This window comes from Solanum dulcamara, chromosome 2 (genome assembly GCF_947179165.1).
Source record: "Solanum dulcamara chromosome 2, daSolDulc1.2, whole genome shotgun sequence".
NCBI lineage: Eukaryota > Viridiplantae > Streptophyta > Magnoliopsida > Solanales > Solanaceae > Solanum > Solanum dulcamara.
The window spans coordinates 83,075,201-83,094,861 of NC_077238.1; the positions used below are offsets into that span (position 1 = coordinate 83,075,201).

Sequence of the window (19,661 nt, forward strand, 5' to 3'; positions counted from 1 at the left end):
TCAGAATCAATTTCTAAAATAAATCATAATTTATAATAATCATATATTAAAATGTCACATCTCAATCAAGATCAAGGATATGCCTGGTTAAGGAAAAACTTGTATGAAAATTTAAATTATATATGAATAATAAATAAATTGATATGTTAGCTTGGTTCAATTTCTTGTTCAATATCAAATAAAATACATATTATTCCAAATATTTCTTTAACACCAGACCATAACACAAAAAATAAATTGTTCAATCTCAAATTAGTTATTTAATCAAACATTTGAAAACATCTATTTATATCCTACATACACATAACATGGCAATAAGTTAATAGATTATTAAGCATTTTTTTCATTTTAATTTGAAAAAGTTCTTTGACTAAATTTAAAATATTCGGTCAATTATATATATAAAAATATCAAATTCACCAAAAAAAAAGTTAAATATGGGAAATATACATAATCCACAAATTTAAGGTAATTGAATAAAAATGGGTCTTAGTATTATGTATTCAAATCTAAAATTTAAGGAAGTTAATTGAACTTTATCCTTATATTGACTAAATTATGAGTAGATATTACAGTACTAATGATTAGTTTGCTATATTTACATTAAGCAAGTTATTATTAATTTTCACAAAAAAAACCCAGAAAAGGTAAAAAGTTGAATTAAATATGAATCAGATATTCTCCTTAATATTTCTTTTTGACACATGTCTTGACCAATCACATTATTACACGTCATTAACTATGCTGTCATGGTCAATTTTTTAACATTATAAAATGATCAACATTTTCCTCAGTTTGTCACAACAATAAAAATACATTATTTTCATTACATATAGAGAGTGAAAAAAATTGAAAATGGAGTGGAGTGGCATTTTGCTAATTTTGTCTGTTTTTTTTTCAGTTTGTATAGCAGAAGAAAAGGAACATGTGGTAACATTAGACCATACAAATTTCACTGACACTGTCACCAAACACAACTTTATTGTTGTTGAATTTTATGCACCATGGTAATATTATCTCTTTTTTTCTAAAAAATAATAATTCATGTTGGCTTTTATAATTGCTTTTTATGTTGAAAGGCGGTTTTAGGATGTGTTACATAAATTTTATATATATATATATATATATATATGTGTGAAAAGATTTAGAATGTATAACTTTAAATTCTGAATTCGCCTTTATGTTTATGTGTGTGTTGAAGAGGATCATTTTTTGCTTTCTTGTTGGCTTTTAGGATTTTTTTAATATGTTGAGATGGATTTAGGGCAAGTTCTGTTGTTTTTAGGCTAAACTTATGTATACATATGAAAAGACTTAAAAATGTATAACTCTAACATTTGCCTCTAGGTTAGGACGAGAATGTATCACTCTCTAGATTCTGAATTCGCCTTTGAATTTATGTGTTGGAGAGGATTTTATGTTTAAGTTTGTTGTGTAAAGGATTTTTTGAGGATGTTTCTGTGTATTAACTATAAATTCGCCGGATCTCGTGTTGGATCCTCCAAGAAAATGTATAGCTTTTGGATGATCGGACACACTTGCTTATAGTTTTGAAGAGACCGAACAACATATATCTCAATTACTTAAGAGCCTATTGTTTCTGAAATCTGATTGTTCATTCTCAATGTAACAGGTGTGGACACTGCAAGAAACTTGCCCCTGAGGTACTAACTAGCTTTGTGATATAAATGTTATCTTTTTTTTCCACATCTTTTTGTTGTAAGTTATATGATTTGTAACAAAAATATTGTCTTTTTTCAGTATGAAAAAGCTGCTTCAATTTTGAGTAGTCATGATCCTCCAATTGTTCTAGCAAATATTGATGCAAGTGATGATTCAAGTAAAGAACTTGCTATAAAGTATGAGCTCCAGGGCTTCCCAACTATTAAGATCTTCAGAGATGGAGGAAAGAACGTTCAAGAATACAAAGGTCCTCGCGAAGCTGATGGTATTGTTGCTTATTTGAAGAAACAAGCTGGTCCTGCATCAGCTGAAATCAAGTCGAAAGAAGATGTTGCAAGACTTATCGATGAGAAAAAAGTCAATGTTGTAAGTGTTGTTACTTTTTATCGCGCCTCAATCATTGCTTAGTATATTTCTTATCGTTCCATTTGTTGTTGTCATTGCCAGAATCAGTTTTTTGTGTGTATATATAGTAGATGTTGAATACTCTTTGTATGTTTACTTCTTTATATTTTGAAATTTCTTAGTAAAAATCCTGGCTACGTCACTGGTTGTTGAAATGCTTGTGATATCTTTCAGGTTGGTGTATTTCCTGAGCTCTCTGGGGAGAAATTTGAGAAGTTTATAACATTAGCTGAGAAACTACGAGCTGATTATGATTTTGCTCACACCGTTGATGCCAAACTCCTCCCTCGGGGAGAGCCAGTTGATAAGCCAACTATTCGTATCCTTAAGCCATTCGATGAACTCTTTGTTGATTTTGAGGTTGTATATCCTTTCCCTTTATGATCATGTGTTTTGATATGGACCTGTTTCTTAAGTTAGACTGACACTTAAACGTGTATTCGTGCAGGATTTTGATGTTGATGCAGCGGAGAAGTTCATTGAACAAGCAACTGTTCCTATTGTCACTATTTTCGACAAAGAACCAGAAAACCAAGTATATGTTAGCAAATTCTTTAAGAGTCCCAATGCAAAGGTACCCAACGGACCTTAGAGTTTTTTTTTTTGCGCTTTTGATAACACTAAATTAGCTGATACCATCTTCCTATCTTAAGGAATTGATTTATTTTTTTCGCCATAAATTTGTGACATGCAGGTGTTGCTTTTCATGAACTTCAGTACTGAGCTCGATGCTTTTCAGTCCAAGTACAAGGATGTCGCTGTGTCTTACAAGGGGGACGGATTGAGCTTTCTGTTGGGAGATGTTGATGCTGGTGCAGGTGCCTTCAAAGTTAGTAACATTGTTTCAGCCTATCTGATTAGTAAATATTGGATTTGCCAAATGACCATATAACAACATTTGATATATGTATCGCAGTACTTTGGATTGAAGACTGAACAGGCACCTCTGATCATAATAATGGTCAATGAAGGCGAAAAGTATCTCAATACACATGTAGCACCTGCTGTTCTTGCTTCATGGTTGAAGGATTACAAGGTACTTTTTATGTTAAACGGAGAAACATGGGCAGTGAGGATTCATATGGTTGACCAAACTTAGCTGAGGATCATTTCATTTGGAGTTTTCTGCATTTAAGCGATGGATTACTAATTTTCCTCATCCCCCCCCCCCTTTTGTATGGCTGCAGGATGGTAAATTGAAGCAATATGTAAAATCAGAACCGATCCCTGAGGTTAACAATGAGCCAGTGAAGGTGGTTGTTAGGGATACACTCCGAGACTTGGTTCTCAACTCGGGCAAAAATGGTACGTCTGTCAGTGTTTAATACTTTGACAAATGCTCATTTTTGTGAACTAATATCTTGTTTGGTTTGTTCTTTTTCTTGTCGCCCTTAAAACAGTACTGCTAGAGTTCTATGCACCTTGGTGTGGACACTGCAAGGCACTAGCTCCAATCTTGGATGAAGTAGCTTTGTCATTCGAAAAAGATTCTGATGTTCTCATTGCAAAACTTGTAAGAATATAATAATTGAATTGCTCTTCAAACAAGTCATTATGTTAGTCATGTGCGCGATATACTTACTTGTTTATACTGTTCTGAATCAGGATGCAACTGCAAATGACATTCCTAAAGGCGAATTCGACATTAAAGGATTCCCAACTTTGTACTTCAAATCTGCTTCTGGTAATATATCCCAGTATGATGGTGACAGAACAAAAGAAGCCATCATCGAGTTTATTGAAAAGAATCGAGATAAGCTTGCTGCTCATGAGTCAGAATCTATCAAAGCTGATTCCACCCCACCAGAATCAGTTAAAACAGATTCAGCAAAAGATGAGCTATAAGTATGTAAATTCTTGTTGTTTTTTTCGAGTGTTGATTATAACGAATACTGCATTTCTTATTGTGTTGAATCGTCTGTTGGATTGTTGATAGAATGAGCAAGGAAAGTTATGATATAATTCTAAAAAAATTTCTTCTCATTTTCAGGTTTTTGGAATTCTTTGTCGCCATGGAGGACTCAGTTTTGTTGTGGATTTGCTGTTTTATGTTAATGTTTTGAGTTTAGGTGCTTTTTGTGTTACAGTAAAATGGTTATATCATTTGCACCATTTTATGTATCAGTTGTAACTGAATCTTCATTATTATTATCAATTGACAAATCCTCAACTCAGCATTAGTAGTTTTCAGTTTTTGTTCAATGCTATAATGAAATTTAGCAAATGGTCAATGTATACTTGTTGGTACTTAAAACATAAGACTTTAAATTGGTATTGCTGGTGATAAAATTATGATAAACTATTAGATTTTGCACTTGAATAAAATCATACTTGATAAAAAAAGGAAGAAATTGGGTTGAAGTCGGATATGTTGTTCAAACTCTTCAAAAATGTTATTAAATTGGTGTTGAATTCTCAAAATAATACATTTTAAAAGTATTCGAGCAGAAAAGAAAGTAGGTTGTTATTTAAGATTATCTCATGACAATTTTACGTGACAAACTTCACCTTTTGCTGACTGCTGTTTTGCTTTCTTCTCCAACCCCCCCTCCCCCCAATTAAATAGTTTTTTTTCTGTTTGCTTGATGTCAATTAGCTGGTTTTATATGCATATCACCTCATGTATTTTCAACTGCAATTTGCAGTTGAGTAATAAATTCAACAATTCTAGCTCATTGTCCACTATTTTTATCGGTTTTATTTTATATGACTTTCGTATCTTTTTTTTAATGTGTCCCAAAAAGAACGATAACTTTTTAAACTTTGCGTTTTGCCCCTTAATGACACGCTCTTATGACCACAAAAATGACTTTGACATGTTTAAAATTGCAAATCCTAAGGATACTTTTGTATGTCATAAAAGTCTTACAAATTGTAAGATCGCTTTTGTATGTCGCCAAAGCCTTTTCTTGAATTTCATGTTTAGTCAAAACACTATCATATAAGATAACATAAAGAGAATACATGATTTGCTAAAAACTTCCTAGCCTACTATATGCAAAAGACAGCAATAACATAAGGGTCTAAACATCTTCTTTCTATACTAGAATTCAAAATCAGCTATGTTACTCGAACTCTCTAAAAATATTCGTATTTGTGTCAGATTTAATACACTCGACGGTATTTTTGAAAAGTCCGAATAATGTATCATCACGGCTCTGCAGCAGCAACAGAACTAAAGTAAAGAAGTCAAAAAAAAGATTTTTAATACTCTTAATTTCTCTGCATAAACAGAAATAAAACTACAAATACCAACCATGTTGATGTTCTCTGTATCATTCTGAAAATCACTAATTTTTGACAGATGTCCCCTCAGAATTTGTATGACATGACCATTTGTTGTGAGAAACATCAGCATCTTTCTTCTTACCCCATTCATGAATCCTCAAATGAAGTTCAGCAGCAGCAATCAAGAAATGAACACCTTGACTTGGTGTCAAAATTCTTAAAATCTCTTTAATTGTCCTTAACCTTAAATCATCACCTTTTTTCAACAATTCCAATAAACTTTCCTCTTTTTTACCAATATTTGTCTTAATATTTTCCTCTTCATCATCAACTTGGCCTGTTTCTTCCCTCATTAATTCACTCACAACATGTGATAGTTCAACCATTGATGCGTCTGCCACACTTTCTTGAACTTTTGCTAAATTTTCACTTAACTTTCTTTCTTCCCTTATTGTCTTATTTTGTAACTCATCAATTTTTCCAAGTTGATTACCAGTTAAACTTCCCAAATCTCTTGTAGTAAATCCTCTAATTAACTCATGAAGATTAGCTTCAAGTTGGATACCTGATTTTGAGTATAACAAATGAAAAGCCATACTAGGCCTCCATCCACCAATCCATAAAAATGCATCTTCAAGATTACTTATCCATGAAGGGTTCAACATGCCTAAAACATCACTATTAGCGTATCGCGATTTCTCTTTATAATATTCTTCGTAATGTTTCTCCACTTTGTGAATTAAAGGCGACAATATCATGTCATTGTTGTTGTCGTCGTCTTTCGAGACACATAGAAGCTGATTCAAATCTTGATTCTCTTTAATGAGCCATGATTCGAAAAAATTGTCGAATGATTTGCCATTTTCTAGACTATTTTTGCTAGTACTCATCATGGGGAGTTTGGTCTATATAAATAGAGACTCCAAAGGATGAAGTAAATGGAAACTCAAAATTTAATACTTTGAGATAGCAGAGATGAGTATTTATAGAGAGTGAAATATAAATAGAGGTTTAGCATGTGTTAGGATTAATTAGCTAGAATATGTTAGGATTATTTTATGAAAGCACTTAGTTTTATTTATTATTTTTCCAAGTAGTTTGACACTATTATTATTATTATTATTATTATTATTATTATTATTATTATTATTATTTATTATTATTATTATTTATTATTGTTGTTGTTGTTCTTATTGTTGTTATCATTATTGTTGTTGTTGTTCTTGTTATTATTATTGTTATTCTTATTATTGTTGTTGTTGTTCTTGTTCTTCTTATTGTTGTTGTTATTATTATTGTTATTCTTATTATTGTTGTTGTTCTTCTTATTGTTGTTGTTGTTATTTTTAGTTTCCAACTTGAAGCTAATCTTCATGAGTTAAGGTTTTTTTTAAAAAAAATATTTTATACAGATATCATTTTTCCAGTGAGTTATGTTCTGGCGTTGAATTGTTATTATTATTAATATAAAAAAGAAAAATTCATTAACATTCATATTTAATTTTTGTAGGCGATGTTAAAAATATTGATGTTGTTACAACTTACATGCATTATTATTATGAAATTTTGAACCACAACAAGTGGGCATTATTATGAAATTTGCATCGAGTATTGTGCCAAGTTTCCAATTGTATGCTTCATATATTTTTAGTTTCCAAAAATAGGAACTTTTTTTGTATGTCATTTGGTAGACTTTTTTCCATAAAAGCTTCTATTATATTTATGCGCAATTCCTATTAAAAACGATATAAGAGAAAAGGAGTAACTCACAAGGATAAACTAAAAATGGAAAGATTAACTAATCTCTACAACAGCGTATCAAGTATAATTGTCACAAATAAATAAAGTATAAAGAGGATAAAAATATACGTAGACCTTATATAATTTTTATAAAGTATAAAAATTAATTTTGATAAATCTTAAAAATATTTAACTAATCTCAAAATATAAAAATATGTTAATCTTATATTAGACCAATCAAACCAAAAAAAATAAATAACAAAACGGATTGAGACGAAAAAAAGTACATACTTTTCACCTAGTAATTAAATGATGTATTCATTCAAGTTGCAACTTTGGGCACCTCAAACAGAAACAAACAAATAATAATAATAATACATTACCTTAAGATAACATGGTGGGACCCATCTCTTTTTAGGTACTTTCTTAAAGTTGTCAAAAATATCTTAATACATGACTTCTTCCTTAAGGAAACAAAAGTCTATATCCAATGTATGCCTATTGATATCATACAAAGCACAACGTAACGGTTAATATATTCGGTGTAATCTTATAAGTAAATTTAGTGTGTATAGAACGTTGTTTCTGAACAAATGAGTATCATAAATAAGTAGCCATAGTATGTAAACAATCATCAAAAACAATACCTGGTTTTTGTGCAATACTTGATACAAATGAAATAATAGATACCTTTGTCAAACCACAACGAATTCTTCATGTTGCAAAAGTTTTTAAGAGATTCCCTATTATATTAGTATAAGAAAACTGTATACTCAAAATTTACATTTGGAACTCACATCTTCTATATGAACCTATGTCTAAAATTATCTTTCACTCTCTTTAGTGTACAAAAGTTTTTCCTACTGGTTAGAAAAAAAAAAAAAGAGTAAGAAAACAAAAGAGAAGAAAAGAACTAAAGTTGTGTTTGTATGAGCTGAATGAGGTCAAGTGAAAAATATTCACCAAAGGTGGAAAAAAATAATCAAGAAAGCTGGAGAGCAATCTGCTGAAGAAGTATCTTCTTTTGAGCTGCAGTTATGAGACCTTTACATTCAGCATCCACAAGAACCTCTGTCATAATAGCAGCCGCGTGACCTCTAGGCTCGTTGGATCCTGATGCCTTCTTCAGCATGAACATCTGGAAAACAATATTGATACATCTTCAATCACCATTTATGTACATAGCTATGTCAATCAAAGGAATAACATCGTTTACACGAAAATACCAAGCTAGTGTCAGAACAATTAACGGTTAAATAACTAAACGAATAAGCTTAGATTTACAACCCATGCAATATTGTTGAGTCCAATTTATTAGTTCAGGCCTATAAGTGCAAAACCAGAATAAATAGCTGCCAATACCAATGTATGCTCGGGTATTTTCAAGTATCAACAACCTAACTCGTCCTCTTAAAATGGCATAAGCAAAATAATAATGTATTGCCATTCTCAAATCTACACATCCACTTGATTAATAGTCAAAAATCAGGCAAGATACATACAAAAGGTTTCAAATTGTAAGATAATCAGAACCTGCTTTATTATTTATATATAATGTTCTGTCATTTCATGTCAGGACTTATGGTAACTCGACCGAGGAAATTTACGTACCTGTCCATCATGTGTTATTTCTAAACAACCCGGTTTCTGTATGAAAGGCTCCCCATCAATTTGGACAGGGAAAGGACTAGAAGCATGTATCCTTACAGTTCCTCCTTGGGCTAGCCTCCTCGCTTGAGAAAGTCCAACCTAAAAGAAAAGGATTGTAAGAAGGAAAGTACAATAGTAGAAAAAGACTGAAAGCAGTAATATAGGGGGAAAAGGTGAAGAGGCAGACTTGAAAGCAGCAGCTACTTTGATAGTCTCAGTAAGTAGTTGAAGGAGAATGCGTTCATACTTAAATTTGGATATTCAAGAGAATACTTTTAAAGAGTAAGTGCAGAATAGACACCAGGTAGAAGCTTCTCTATACAAAGTATAAGAACTAGTCACAAACCCTTAATGTGCGGCATGTAATATACTCTGTCGTTAACTTAAATATGTGATTAAATTTTACGAGATAATCGTTATACTAACAGCAAAAGAAGCTTTAAGTTAAAAAAAACAAAAATCACGCATATTAACTACTTCCTGACAGATGGTATTTTACTTTGCAGGACATCATCCATGAAAGCTTACACAACATGAAGCAAGGCCAAAAGCAAAAGTTAGAATTTGATGAATAGATAGAAATGGAAGCACGAGGAAACTTTTCATACCTGTAGCTTGCCAAGGTGCCATGCTCCGGAAACACAAACAACTTCGAGTCTTTTGTCATGCATTGACTGGTGGTTGAAGTCATCGTCATGCTCGAACTCATTTTGCCACAGATCAACTCCACCCATATAGCTACCAATATTTAGCACAATCAAGCCCTCAGTATCCTGATAGATTATAAACAAGGGGATCGATTAGGAATAACAAACGTGAAAGCAAGAAGCAGTTTGACTTTCAGATTTTGCAGTGTGTATACCTTGGGGATCTCTATGTCCTTTCCATCAACTTCAAGCCATACTTGCCATGGCAAATCTGCACAAGTTCTGTCCATTATATCTCTAGCACCTTCTCTTGCATATCGCAATTTATTTACAAACTGTAGGAGAAGCTTCATTAGACGCACAGACACAACACAAACAGTAATTTCCCAAATGGAATTTAATTAAAACAGAAGGAAACTTAAACATAGTGATCTATTGACAACAAGCAATAAAAACCAATCATCTTCAACGATGTCATTGAACCTTTGTCCATTGTTTTTCTATATATTAACATATATGGGCAACTGAAAAGATTATTCTCAAGGACAAAAAAATAACCACTCTCATATATTATGTTGTGAAACAACTATAGCTCAGAGATCATTGATGCTCAAGTGCACATACCTTACCCTTACCCCAATATACTTCATCAAAAAAAGAAAAAAGATAACTGAGGCTCAAAAGGGCATGTTCATACCTGACTGTTAAACTTCTCAGGGTTTTCTTCCCGGTTCATATGAAATTGATATGCAACCTTTGCATCACATCCTATACCTGTAACAGAAAAGATTAGTTAGATAGATAGATAGATAAAAAGGTACTACTGACAGGCTACGCAAGAAGCATATAGAGACGTTACATTTTTTAGCGCAGTGCAGGTATAAGTAGTAAAAGGCAGATCCAAGCATAACAACTAAAAATAGCAGAATAACAAGATCTTTTTATTGACTCTGAGCTACCATCATAAACCCCCTTCCCCCCATCCTATGGCAGGCAAATGGCATCCAAACCCCAAACCAAATAAGACAACAAGTCACAATGTGCAAACAGATGGAAGATTACCCAAATAATTCAGCATGAACTTCGATTGCACCTTAGGAGTGTCATAGGCAGATTTTTCTTCAATTATGTTGACTTTCCAACGATCAAGCATTGTAATGGCAGCATGATTCAAATCATGCAGAAAGGGTCTTAGTCCACCTTGCCCTTCAACCATCGCAAATCCACCACCCCATTGCAGGACTCTAGACAAATCATTTCCAGTTCCCAGAGGAAGAACTGCTACTGGTGGAGGCGATTCAAAGTTATGCCGCTCAATTGCATCAAGGACCCATGCAACAGTCCCATCACCACCACAGACCAAGACACGGAAGTATTGCAAGTTACTAAATAATTCTAAACCAGCTTCAGGCCCTTGGGACTGACCAAGTTCAAATACCTGCATTTATGAAAATGAAATTCTTACGCAATTTGAATGCTTGAACATAGAGACAACACTTTTCATGACAGATAAATTGCTAGAGGAAACTAGGACGACTGTTAAAAGAAAGCCTTTCTGTAATTTTCACTAGATTAGAACTTCCTAATAAAACAAATGACACCAGAACTTATCAAGTTATAAAATGAGTTCAAAAGAGGAAAATGAGGATGGTGATAGATCACATTCTAAATAAAGAAGACATGTCAAAGAGAACGAGCATTTGTGACTGGCAAGTATGAACTTCATCCTGGCCAAAGCAAAAGATAGGGCCAAGCTACTAGCTTAGGTAAGTGTAGGAGCCAAGTTGAGCGATTCAGATAGTGTTTACGTACATCTTCTATAATTTGCTCATTAGCTAATTATTCTAGTTATTTCATTCTAAAATAAAGTTGGGACTGGGCCAGCTTAATATGCAGGATTACTACTTAACTTTTAGCCTTAAATTGAAAGTTCACCTGAACAGGATTCAACAGCATGTTTAATCTCCTTCTTAGAGCGGGACCATTTTGAGCTCCACTTTTAGTGTTTATGAAAACCAAAAGAGGTCTAGCATCCTGAGGCAAATCCACTAGTGCATACTTCTTAGATCTGCCCAAGATTATATTTTCCTGATTGTTCCAGGCCAATCTGTTCTGGCTACCTTTTCTGCCACCCAGCTTGTTACATTTTACAGAGTAGCCATTATTCTTCTCACTGTTGGAAAGCTTCAAAGCCACCAGGGATCTGATCACATATTCCAGAGCTCGCTTTGCAGCAGAACTGCCTTGCACTTTATTATTTCTGAGGTCATTTCCATGTTTGTTTCGATGACGCTTTCGTCTGATGTGCCCATTGGCATTCATTTTTTCTGCCAGAGAACTTAACATTGCACTACCTTTTGTCTCAGCTTCTACATCTTTAACATAGAGTGGAGAGAGAATAAGCCTCCTGAGAGGACCCAAATCACAAATATCACCAGATTCTTCAGACATCTTGGCATGGCATTTGACATGTATCAACCGTTGACACCATAAACAATACCAAGTAGGAGATGCATCAAGAAAAGGAACACCGCAAGGTTCATCACAATAGAAACAAAATGCAGACATCTCAGGATTTTCATCCAAGTTACTCCATCTTTCGGACCAATGGTGCCGCACATGGCTTAATCCGACCTGTGCAACACATTTGCAATCCTTTGCGGCAAATTGAGAACAACGAAAATGGGCTGCGATACCACAAATAGAGCAACGATGTACTGGAGAATGTGATGCAGCTTTTGTACTTAAGTTATGTGGAGAAACAAGTGATGAGAGGCACACACTGCATGTGGATGGCTGTACATCATAAGCAAAATCTTCAATCCATGTATGATGGGATAAGGGAACCTTCAGTTTCTCCCACACTTGCTTCTTTGCTACAGCAGCAGCTTTAACCCAATTGAGAGATGTCTTCCGTTGCCACTTAAGCAATACATATATAACAACCAAAAGTCCAAGAGATCCAGTAACCAACCATGCGAAGATATAGGAATTAAAAAGGTCTGAACTGTTCAGCAACCTCAATAATGAACCACTGATATCAACCATTGTTAAGCCAATGTCTCATTATTCTTTTTGAATTCCTATAAAAAGCCTGGAGGCTATTTCTTATGGAGCCAATTCTGGTAATTGAAACCTTAACCTACCAAAAGAAACTTTGTTTGATTACAAAACAAGATAAGCGAAGTAAAGAAATTTTAATAGAATAGTATGGTAGTAAATTAATGTGCCAAAAATATTCAACTACATCCAGAAATATATAGTACCCTAAAAAGCATATAGTCTCCAAAGACAAATGTATCCACAAATGATATGACGAGCAAGGTTAAAGGACAACACATAGCTACTTCTTCAGTCAAACTGAATTTTCATCAGAGAACTATTCTATCAAATGATATCTTAGAACTGAGAAGAGGTAGGTGAATCTAAACATGATATAATATAAGAAGTTAGGTATTTTAAAAACATAATAAATGAGCCTGTTTTTCATAAAGACCGTTTCGCTATTGTAAATTCTAACAAATATAATCTGATCTCAGCAGATTCTAAAGGAACACTACTGAACAAATTCAAGGATGAATAATGAGTTTTTAGTAGCTACAACCGTACAAGTAATAACTCACGTATAAATGTGCATAAGATTGTTATTCATGAGTTATATGGTAACTCCAAACATCCATCAAAAATAAAAGAAGCAAAATAGACTATACCTCACTCCTCATGTTTTTCATTCACAAAATAATAAACCCAAAAAAGGCAGTCATCCCACAATCCCACCAACCCCTAAGAGGATGGCGAATGAAAAAAACAGCATGGGTTTGAAGTAGAATTCTTAAATCACCACGTCTTTCACCATTCACAAATCCCCAATAATTTTGCACTTAATGGATCAAAAACTGCCCAAATTCACAATGGCTACAAGCCTACAACAACATTATTACCAAACGTAATCCCACAAATAAAGTCTGCCCAAATTCACAATGGCCATTGGCCACAACAACAACATCATACCCAGTATAATCCCACTTCCCCAAATTCACAATGGCTACAACAACAACATCATACCCAACGGAATCCCACGAGTGGGGTCTTCCCAAACTCACAATTCTACAAAATCATTACCCAACGTAATCTCACAAGTGAAGTCGGCCCAAATTCACAATGGCCATTGGCCACAACAACAACATCATACCCAGCATAATCCTATTTCCCCAAATTCACAATGGCTACAACAACAACATCACACCCAACGCAATCGCACAAGTGGGGTCTTCCCAAATTCACAATGGCTACAACAATAACATCATACCCATGGCAATCCCACAAGTAAGGTCTGCCCAAATTCGCAATGGCTACAATAACATCATATACAAGGTAATTCCACAAATGGGGTCTACCCAAAATTCATAATAACTATGTAAATTAAATTCCCATTACATCCCAAACAACACAACCTTAGAATTAAAGCATATTTATATTCACATAAACAATATCAGTTCATATCAAATCGATCCGAAACGAGCTGGAATCAGCTATATGAATCCTCAAATCAACAAAAAAATTAACTTTAGATCTACAAATTAAATTTTACATACATATATGAAAATTGCTCCAAAATACATTATATTAAACCAAAAAAAAAAAAAGTCAAAAGTGGGAGATCGGGAACCTTAATAATCGGCAAAAGGGATTCTCGGAAATGAGCTGAAAAATCGACATTTATAATGAAATATTCAAAGATCAGAATTTTTTTGAAGAATCTTTATTTATACGTAAAAATATCTTATTTATTAAGAAGAAAATTCTCAACTATTTGAATTATCAAAGAAATAAAAAAAATATAAAAAACACACCTAAAGTGTCGCTTTTTTTTTTAGTTTCATGTCTAAATTATTGAGAATATAAGTTTCATACCTAAATTATCAGTTATTAATTTGAGAAACACACTAAAAAAAAAGAATAATTTAAGTGTTTTTTTACCCTTTATTTCATTTTTAAAAGGAAAAAAATAATAAAAAGTGAAAGCAACATTTAAAGGCGGGACTTCAATTTCTAGAGCTACAAACACGGCTTGAGACTTTTCTTAATTTAATAATGATAATTAAAGTATTTTTGTTAGGATATTTTTTGATTATCGTATAATAATATTTGGTATTTAAATACTATTTTTTTTGATTAATAATTAGTTGTACTACACTTGAACTCGTATTCAGTATAATAATTCTATCAAAATTTAAACTATGATTTCATCGGATCACGAAATAAAAAAAATTTTAACATATTGATCGCAAAATATTACTCGTTCAATTAGTTCAAATTATAATGGATTAGATGTATATAGCTTGATCGTTTACTTAATCTAACATATTGATCGCAAAATATAACAACAACAACAATAACATATGCACAAATTGAGCGCAACTAATGAACCATCAAATTAACATGTCAAAATAATATAGTTCACCGGAATGAAATCCCTACATAATATTCAAAACTCCAACGAATTATTGGAGCAAAAGAGAAAATTTTGGATCATATTGGATAAATTGTATTATGACTCGTTATTTAATTTATCTCGATCCAATTCATTTAGTTTTTTGCATAAGGTTTAACGTAAGGAAGCGTATGAATTGAATGGATTAAATTGTGAAATATTTATTAATTTTGACTTGTTTAAATTTAATATAACCTGTCTATTTGCTACCTCAACCTTTGTTCGAATTGAATATGAATATTATTATTAAGGACAAATTTGACTAAGACCATGTCGTAATTGACGATAAAGTTATAATCAGTATCAAAAGTTGGAATATTAGGACGTTAATCTCAACATTAATTGGTCTTCTATGTATTAGTAGTTGCATGCTGTTAAAAATATATATATACTTCTAACTAATTAGTTCTTAATAATAGTGGTGTCATATATAGCCCATATATGGAGTATACTTATTTAGAGATACCATAAATTATTGCAATATTTACAAAAAAATAATAAAATCAAGACATTAAATATATTTTCTTTGTAGTAACAACAGAGTGATATGACGTTCATTCTTAAGATCAACAAAAGTATTATTATACGCCTGATAATAAAATACTTCAAGAAGTTTATATCGTCCTTAGCTCGGAAGATTCACACTATTTTTGTATTTGATTAAGAAATAATTGAGAAGGAAATATTAATAGAAATTAGTTCTCGAGATCAACTTTAAGAAGATTAACATACTATTTTTTCTCGAGAGATACACCACTTTAATTTTGCCTAATCTAAGGAAGTCCACGTCATTTTACTTTCGAGAAAAAATCAAATTGGGATAAAGAGAATTATTCCAATTTGAAATGACTAGTGAGATAACACACTTCACAATTAAAACTTTTTTATTAGAGAAAATAGCCAAAAGCCTCTCGAGCTATAACCAAATTTTTAACTATACATTCAATCTTCACAGAGTTCTATCACTTCCTTGAATTGTTTAAAATTAAAATTATCACCTCCCTAAATACTTATGTGGCAAGGTGACTGTATTTCACTCTCTTTGAGAAAGTGGAGACCAAAAACAAATCTTAAAACTTTATTTTTCCCTTTTGGCCTTATTTTTCATCTTACTTTTAGTTTTTTATAAAATATTTTTATAATACATTTGACTTTTTGTTAAACATAATTTTTTTTACTTTTATTTTTTATTTTCTTCTCGTTATGCTTTTTCTTCTTTTTGTCCTCTCTTTCTCCTTGGGCTTTTTTTATTTCCTTTTGTCCTCTCTTTCTCCTCAACTCAACACTCACCCACTACCATCTCCTCCACCTTGAACCACCACCACCACAACAGCCCCATCAACTCATCGTCTTGTAATAATTTCTTCATGATTCGTCTTCCATTATCCACAACTAACACTACAAATCACTATTAAAATCATCAAAAAATTATTAAAATAATTACTCATGTTAGTGAAAAAATCAAATCACCATTAGTTTCTTTGCTCCAAAAAAAATTGCACAGAAAAGAGACAAAAAAATTAGAAGAAGAAAAAAATAAAATAAATAAATAAATAAATTTATTGGACACCTTCCATCATAAAATTCATTTAATTACAAAAGTCTTTTTTTTTTATAAAAATTATCAAAGAAATTCAGTCAATTAAAACCATCATGACTATAAAATAATTTTTTTGATTAAGAATTTCATAAAGTATGCTAAAAATGAGTTATGGGGTATATGATATGGGTCTTCATCCATTTTTTTTTATCAATCTCATATTAGATCGAAATCAACACCATTAATCTACCTCCTCGCCGGAAAAGAAATTTCAACGCAATTTTTTTTCTCTTTTCTTTTAGTTATTCTATATAAATTTTGGATCAGCAACATTCATTAACTTCAGATCTTATCTTCAATTTGTATTATTGTTTGGCGAAGATCCAAGAATTTAACCATCGACAATTCGTAAATAAAGTATTGCAAATCTGGTGTAATGACGACAAAGAAGGAACACAATAAAAAAAATTAAGAGAAAAAGAGATGGGTAATTAAACTCATTAAGATGATTGAAGGATGGTATAAAGTGATGAAAAATTAAAAATGAAGAAGGGAATGAAAAACAAAAGAGAGAAAAAAATAAAGTAAGAATAAAGATCTCTTTGTAATTAATGAAAAATTGGATAAAGAGAGAAAAATAAATATAAAAAAATTAAAATGACAACTGACACATCATTACATGTTAAGAATGTGGTTGCCTAGTTTTAGGGTGATATATATTTTGTTTTTAGAAAAATTAGGGGGTAATAAGATTTCCATAAAATATAAGTGTGTAGTTAAAAAATCGATAATAAATTAGAAGCATTTGGCTATTTTCTCTTATTATTATTATATATATATGTATGTGTCAATGTGTCATCATAGTGCACAAGTAGTGTACGAATTAAAAAGATTTCCTACTTTTTACGTGTGCATAATTAGTTGGAAATCTACAAAGTACATATTAGAATTAATTAATTTATAAGGGTTTTAACAAATATTGATAAACACTTTAGAATAAGAATATAGTATCATATATTATCACAATATATAACTTTTGACTTGTTGAATCACCTCATCAAAGCTTGCCCTAATCCGTACTCAAAGGCCAGTACCAAAATTATTAATTTATTTATTAAGTCAAAAGAAGAGAAAAAGTTAAATTTCTTTAGTCAAAAATCAACCAAATGAGGAAGAAAAAAATTAAAGTGGCTTTTGATTAATATCAAATTGTTAGAATATATAAATCTATTAGGATTTATTAATTACGAGTGGATCTTCTTGCCTTTGTGCTGGAGAATTATTAGTTCTTACTTGTCATGTTTTATTACACACATCCTTTTAGAAAAATAGTAATTAGTAAAAAATTACTATTTTCCATTTTTCGGTTATATAAAAATTAAAAATTTTACACAAATTCATAGTGTTAAGATTTAATTACATCCTATGTCTATTCTTTTTTAAATTACAAAAATTCTTTAAATTTGGTCGTTCTTTTTTAAATTACAAAAATTCTTTAAATTTGGTCGAATTCGGATACATCGCATCCCCATTTTGGATACATCGCTCAACGTCCCAATATATCGCGTACGTCCCAACACGTCGCGTAAAATAATATATTCGATCGATACATTGCGTAAAGTGATATATCCGAGAATATGAGAGTGTAGGAATTTTTGTGTTTTTTTTTTCAAATTAAAGAAAATTTTAGAAAATATAATAAAATAAGTTGTGGATTTAAATATTTTTTTCTAAAAAATTTGGTCATCAATATAATGCTTCAATCCACAGAGAATAAGAAACACCATTTTAATCGATCGAAGAGAGATTTAATTAGCTTAATTAGTAGATGTATAATAATATTATTTTGGTGATACGTTTGTGTTTTTAAAGGAGTTAAATAATGTTTCATTATATTAATAGTTTTTTAAATATTTTACCTATGAAAGATTATGATTCACAAAATTCTATATAACTTCTAAAATTTAATTAAATATGATATTCAAAGTCATATAAAAGTTTGACTGAGTTGACCGTGGTATTCAAAATCGATTATTATTTTATTTTTTGGACTAAATATACATAGTACAATGGATATTCATAAAAAAAAAAAAAAATGCTAGGTTAAATTGGGTGTACTTGTCGTGTAGTTAACTAATTTGTATAATGGGTGGAGTGGTTATATATGTCATGGATTATTTGTTAAAATTCCACTATGTATGTTTCAACAATTTAATAAATAAGAAATGCTAATAATAAAAACAAAACAAAATACATATTTTTTTGAACCCTTTTTTTTTATTAATAATTATAAGCAACAAGGTTCAATATCATCATCTCTATCGAGCACAAAGTAAAAAGAAGATGCTCACAAGGATAGACATGCTCAAAGCTCAATAATATGAAGTTCAAATCTTTACTCTATATATCCCTATCAATAAATTCAGTTCTAATATCAGTTTGTGATCATGGGTTAAAGCCGTTCGATTCAAGACACTTAGCCTAGTGTGATTTTATTTACTTTAAGATAAATATGTACGATCGACTTTACCCCAAAAATCTTGCATCACATCTTTTATGTAGCTCCTTTTCTAATCAGTTAGCTGCTTTGAAGCTTTTTTTTGTCATCGAGTGATTGATATCTGCTTTGAGGCATATGATCAATTCAGATTCACTTTGAAGATATAGTGCACCCAACTAAAATCAAACTTCATTCTAGAGTTTAAATCTGAGACCTCATAAGGATACAAGAAAAAGAAAAACTACACCTTTACAAACTATAGGATGTCCTTCATGATCAACATGAATGAAAGGACAAAGTATTAGGAAGGTGTTGGTGGATGTTTTTGTGGTGGTGATGATGGTGGCTCCGATTAGGTTCCTTCTCAATCCTCCACCGTATATGGAGGAAGTCGTCGACGGAGCATGGTAGCTTTAATGGTCCATCAACATGATAGCCATAAACATCATGAGCTTTATCAAGAAGCTTTTGTAGAAGTGGATGATATAGATATGAAATTGGAATAACAAATTTTTGAATCCCACCATCTTCTTCTTCTAATCCTACTTGAATTGCTAACCATCCTTTTTTCACTTTCATCTTTGTAATTCTTGTTTGTTTGAATGATTGAAACCACTAATATTATTCTTCTAATGGAATGTATGGAGAAGTTAGTGTAGAGTGAGTGGTGAGTTAGGGATATTGTGAATAGCTTGGAGAATATTTGTGTGTTTGTGTAGTAATATATGGTGTTATATGTGTATATATAAGGTTGTAAATAAAATGTGGTTGTAT

The 19,661-nt window shown here is 31.7% G+C and overlaps 3 protein-coding genes across 3 annotated transcripts; 1 reads left to right on the forward strand and 2 right to left on the reverse strand.

Moving 5' to 3' along the window:
* Nucleotides 1-809: 809 nt before the first annotated feature.
* On the forward strand, nt 810-4,265 carry LOC129879137 (protein disulfide-isomerase-like). Its single transcript, XM_055953507.1, has 11 exons — nt 810-1,007; nt 1,634-1,664; nt 1,762-2,049; nt 2,263-2,448; nt 2,537-2,662; nt 2,783-2,917; nt 3,005-3,124; nt 3,276-3,393; nt 3,489-3,601; nt 3,694-3,933; nt 4,079-4,265. The coding sequence occupies exons 1-10, from the start codon at nt 856-858 to the stop codon at nt 3,931-3,933; spliced, it is 1,509 nt and encodes a 502-aa protein (XP_055809482.1). The 5' UTR covers nt 810-855; the 3' UTR covers nt 4,079-4,265.
* Nucleotides 4,266-5,002: 737 nt separating this feature from the next.
* LOC129879153 (protein DOG1-like 4) lies at nt 5,003-6,251 on the reverse strand. Its single transcript, XM_055953508.1, has one exon. It carries the CDS (start codon nt 6,207-6,209, stop codon nt 5,379-5,381), a length of 831 nt encoding a protein of 276 aa, XP_055809483.1. The 5' UTR covers nt 6,210-6,251; the 3' UTR covers nt 5,003-5,378.
* Nucleotides 6,252-7,728: 1,477 nt separating this feature from the next.
* Nucleotides 7,729-14,103, reverse strand: LOC129881177 (diacylglycerol kinase 2). The gene is made up of 8 exons (XM_055955561.1): nt 14,023-14,103; nt 11,289-12,495; nt 10,416-10,791; nt 10,051-10,127; nt 9,569-9,688; nt 9,315-9,479; nt 8,668-8,805; nt 7,729-8,194 (listed from the first exon to the last, which is right to left on the reverse strand). The coding sequence occupies exons 2-8, from the start codon at nt 12,399-12,401 to the stop codon at nt 8,039-8,041; spliced, it is 2,145 nt and encodes a 714-aa protein (XP_055811536.1). The 5' UTR covers nt 12,402-12,495; nt 14,023-14,103; the 3' UTR covers nt 7,729-8,038.
* Nucleotides 14,104-19,661: the final 5,558 nt, after the last annotated feature.

Coding starts and splice junctions, on each gene's coding strand:
- LOC129879137 (XM_055953507.1), top strand. CDS start 856: ATGGAGTGGAGTGGCATTTTGCTAATTTTGTCTGTTTTTTTTTCAGTT. Junction 1,008..1,633: donor GTTGAATTTTATGCACCATG/GTAATATTATCT, acceptor TCAATGTAACAG/GTGTGGACACTGCAAGAAAC. Junction 1,665..1,761: donor GCAAGAAACTTGCCCCTGAG/GTACTAACTAGC, acceptor GTCTTTTTTCAG/TATGAAAAAGCTGCTTCAAT.
- LOC129879153 (XM_055953508.1), bottom strand. CDS start 6,209: ATGATGAGTACTAGCAAAAATAGTCTAGAAAATGGCAAATCATTCGAC.
- LOC129881177 (XM_055955561.1), bottom strand. CDS start 12,401: ATGGTTGATATCAGTGGTTCATTATTGAGGTTGCTGAACAGTTCAGAC. Junction 10,128..10,415: donor GTTCATGCTGAATTATTTGG/GTAATCTTCCAT, acceptor TTTCTGTTACAG/GTATAGGATGTGATGCAAAG. Junction 9,480..9,568: donor AGGACATAGAGATCCCCAAG/GTATACACACTG, acceptor ATAATCTATCAG/GATACTGAGGGCTTGATTGT.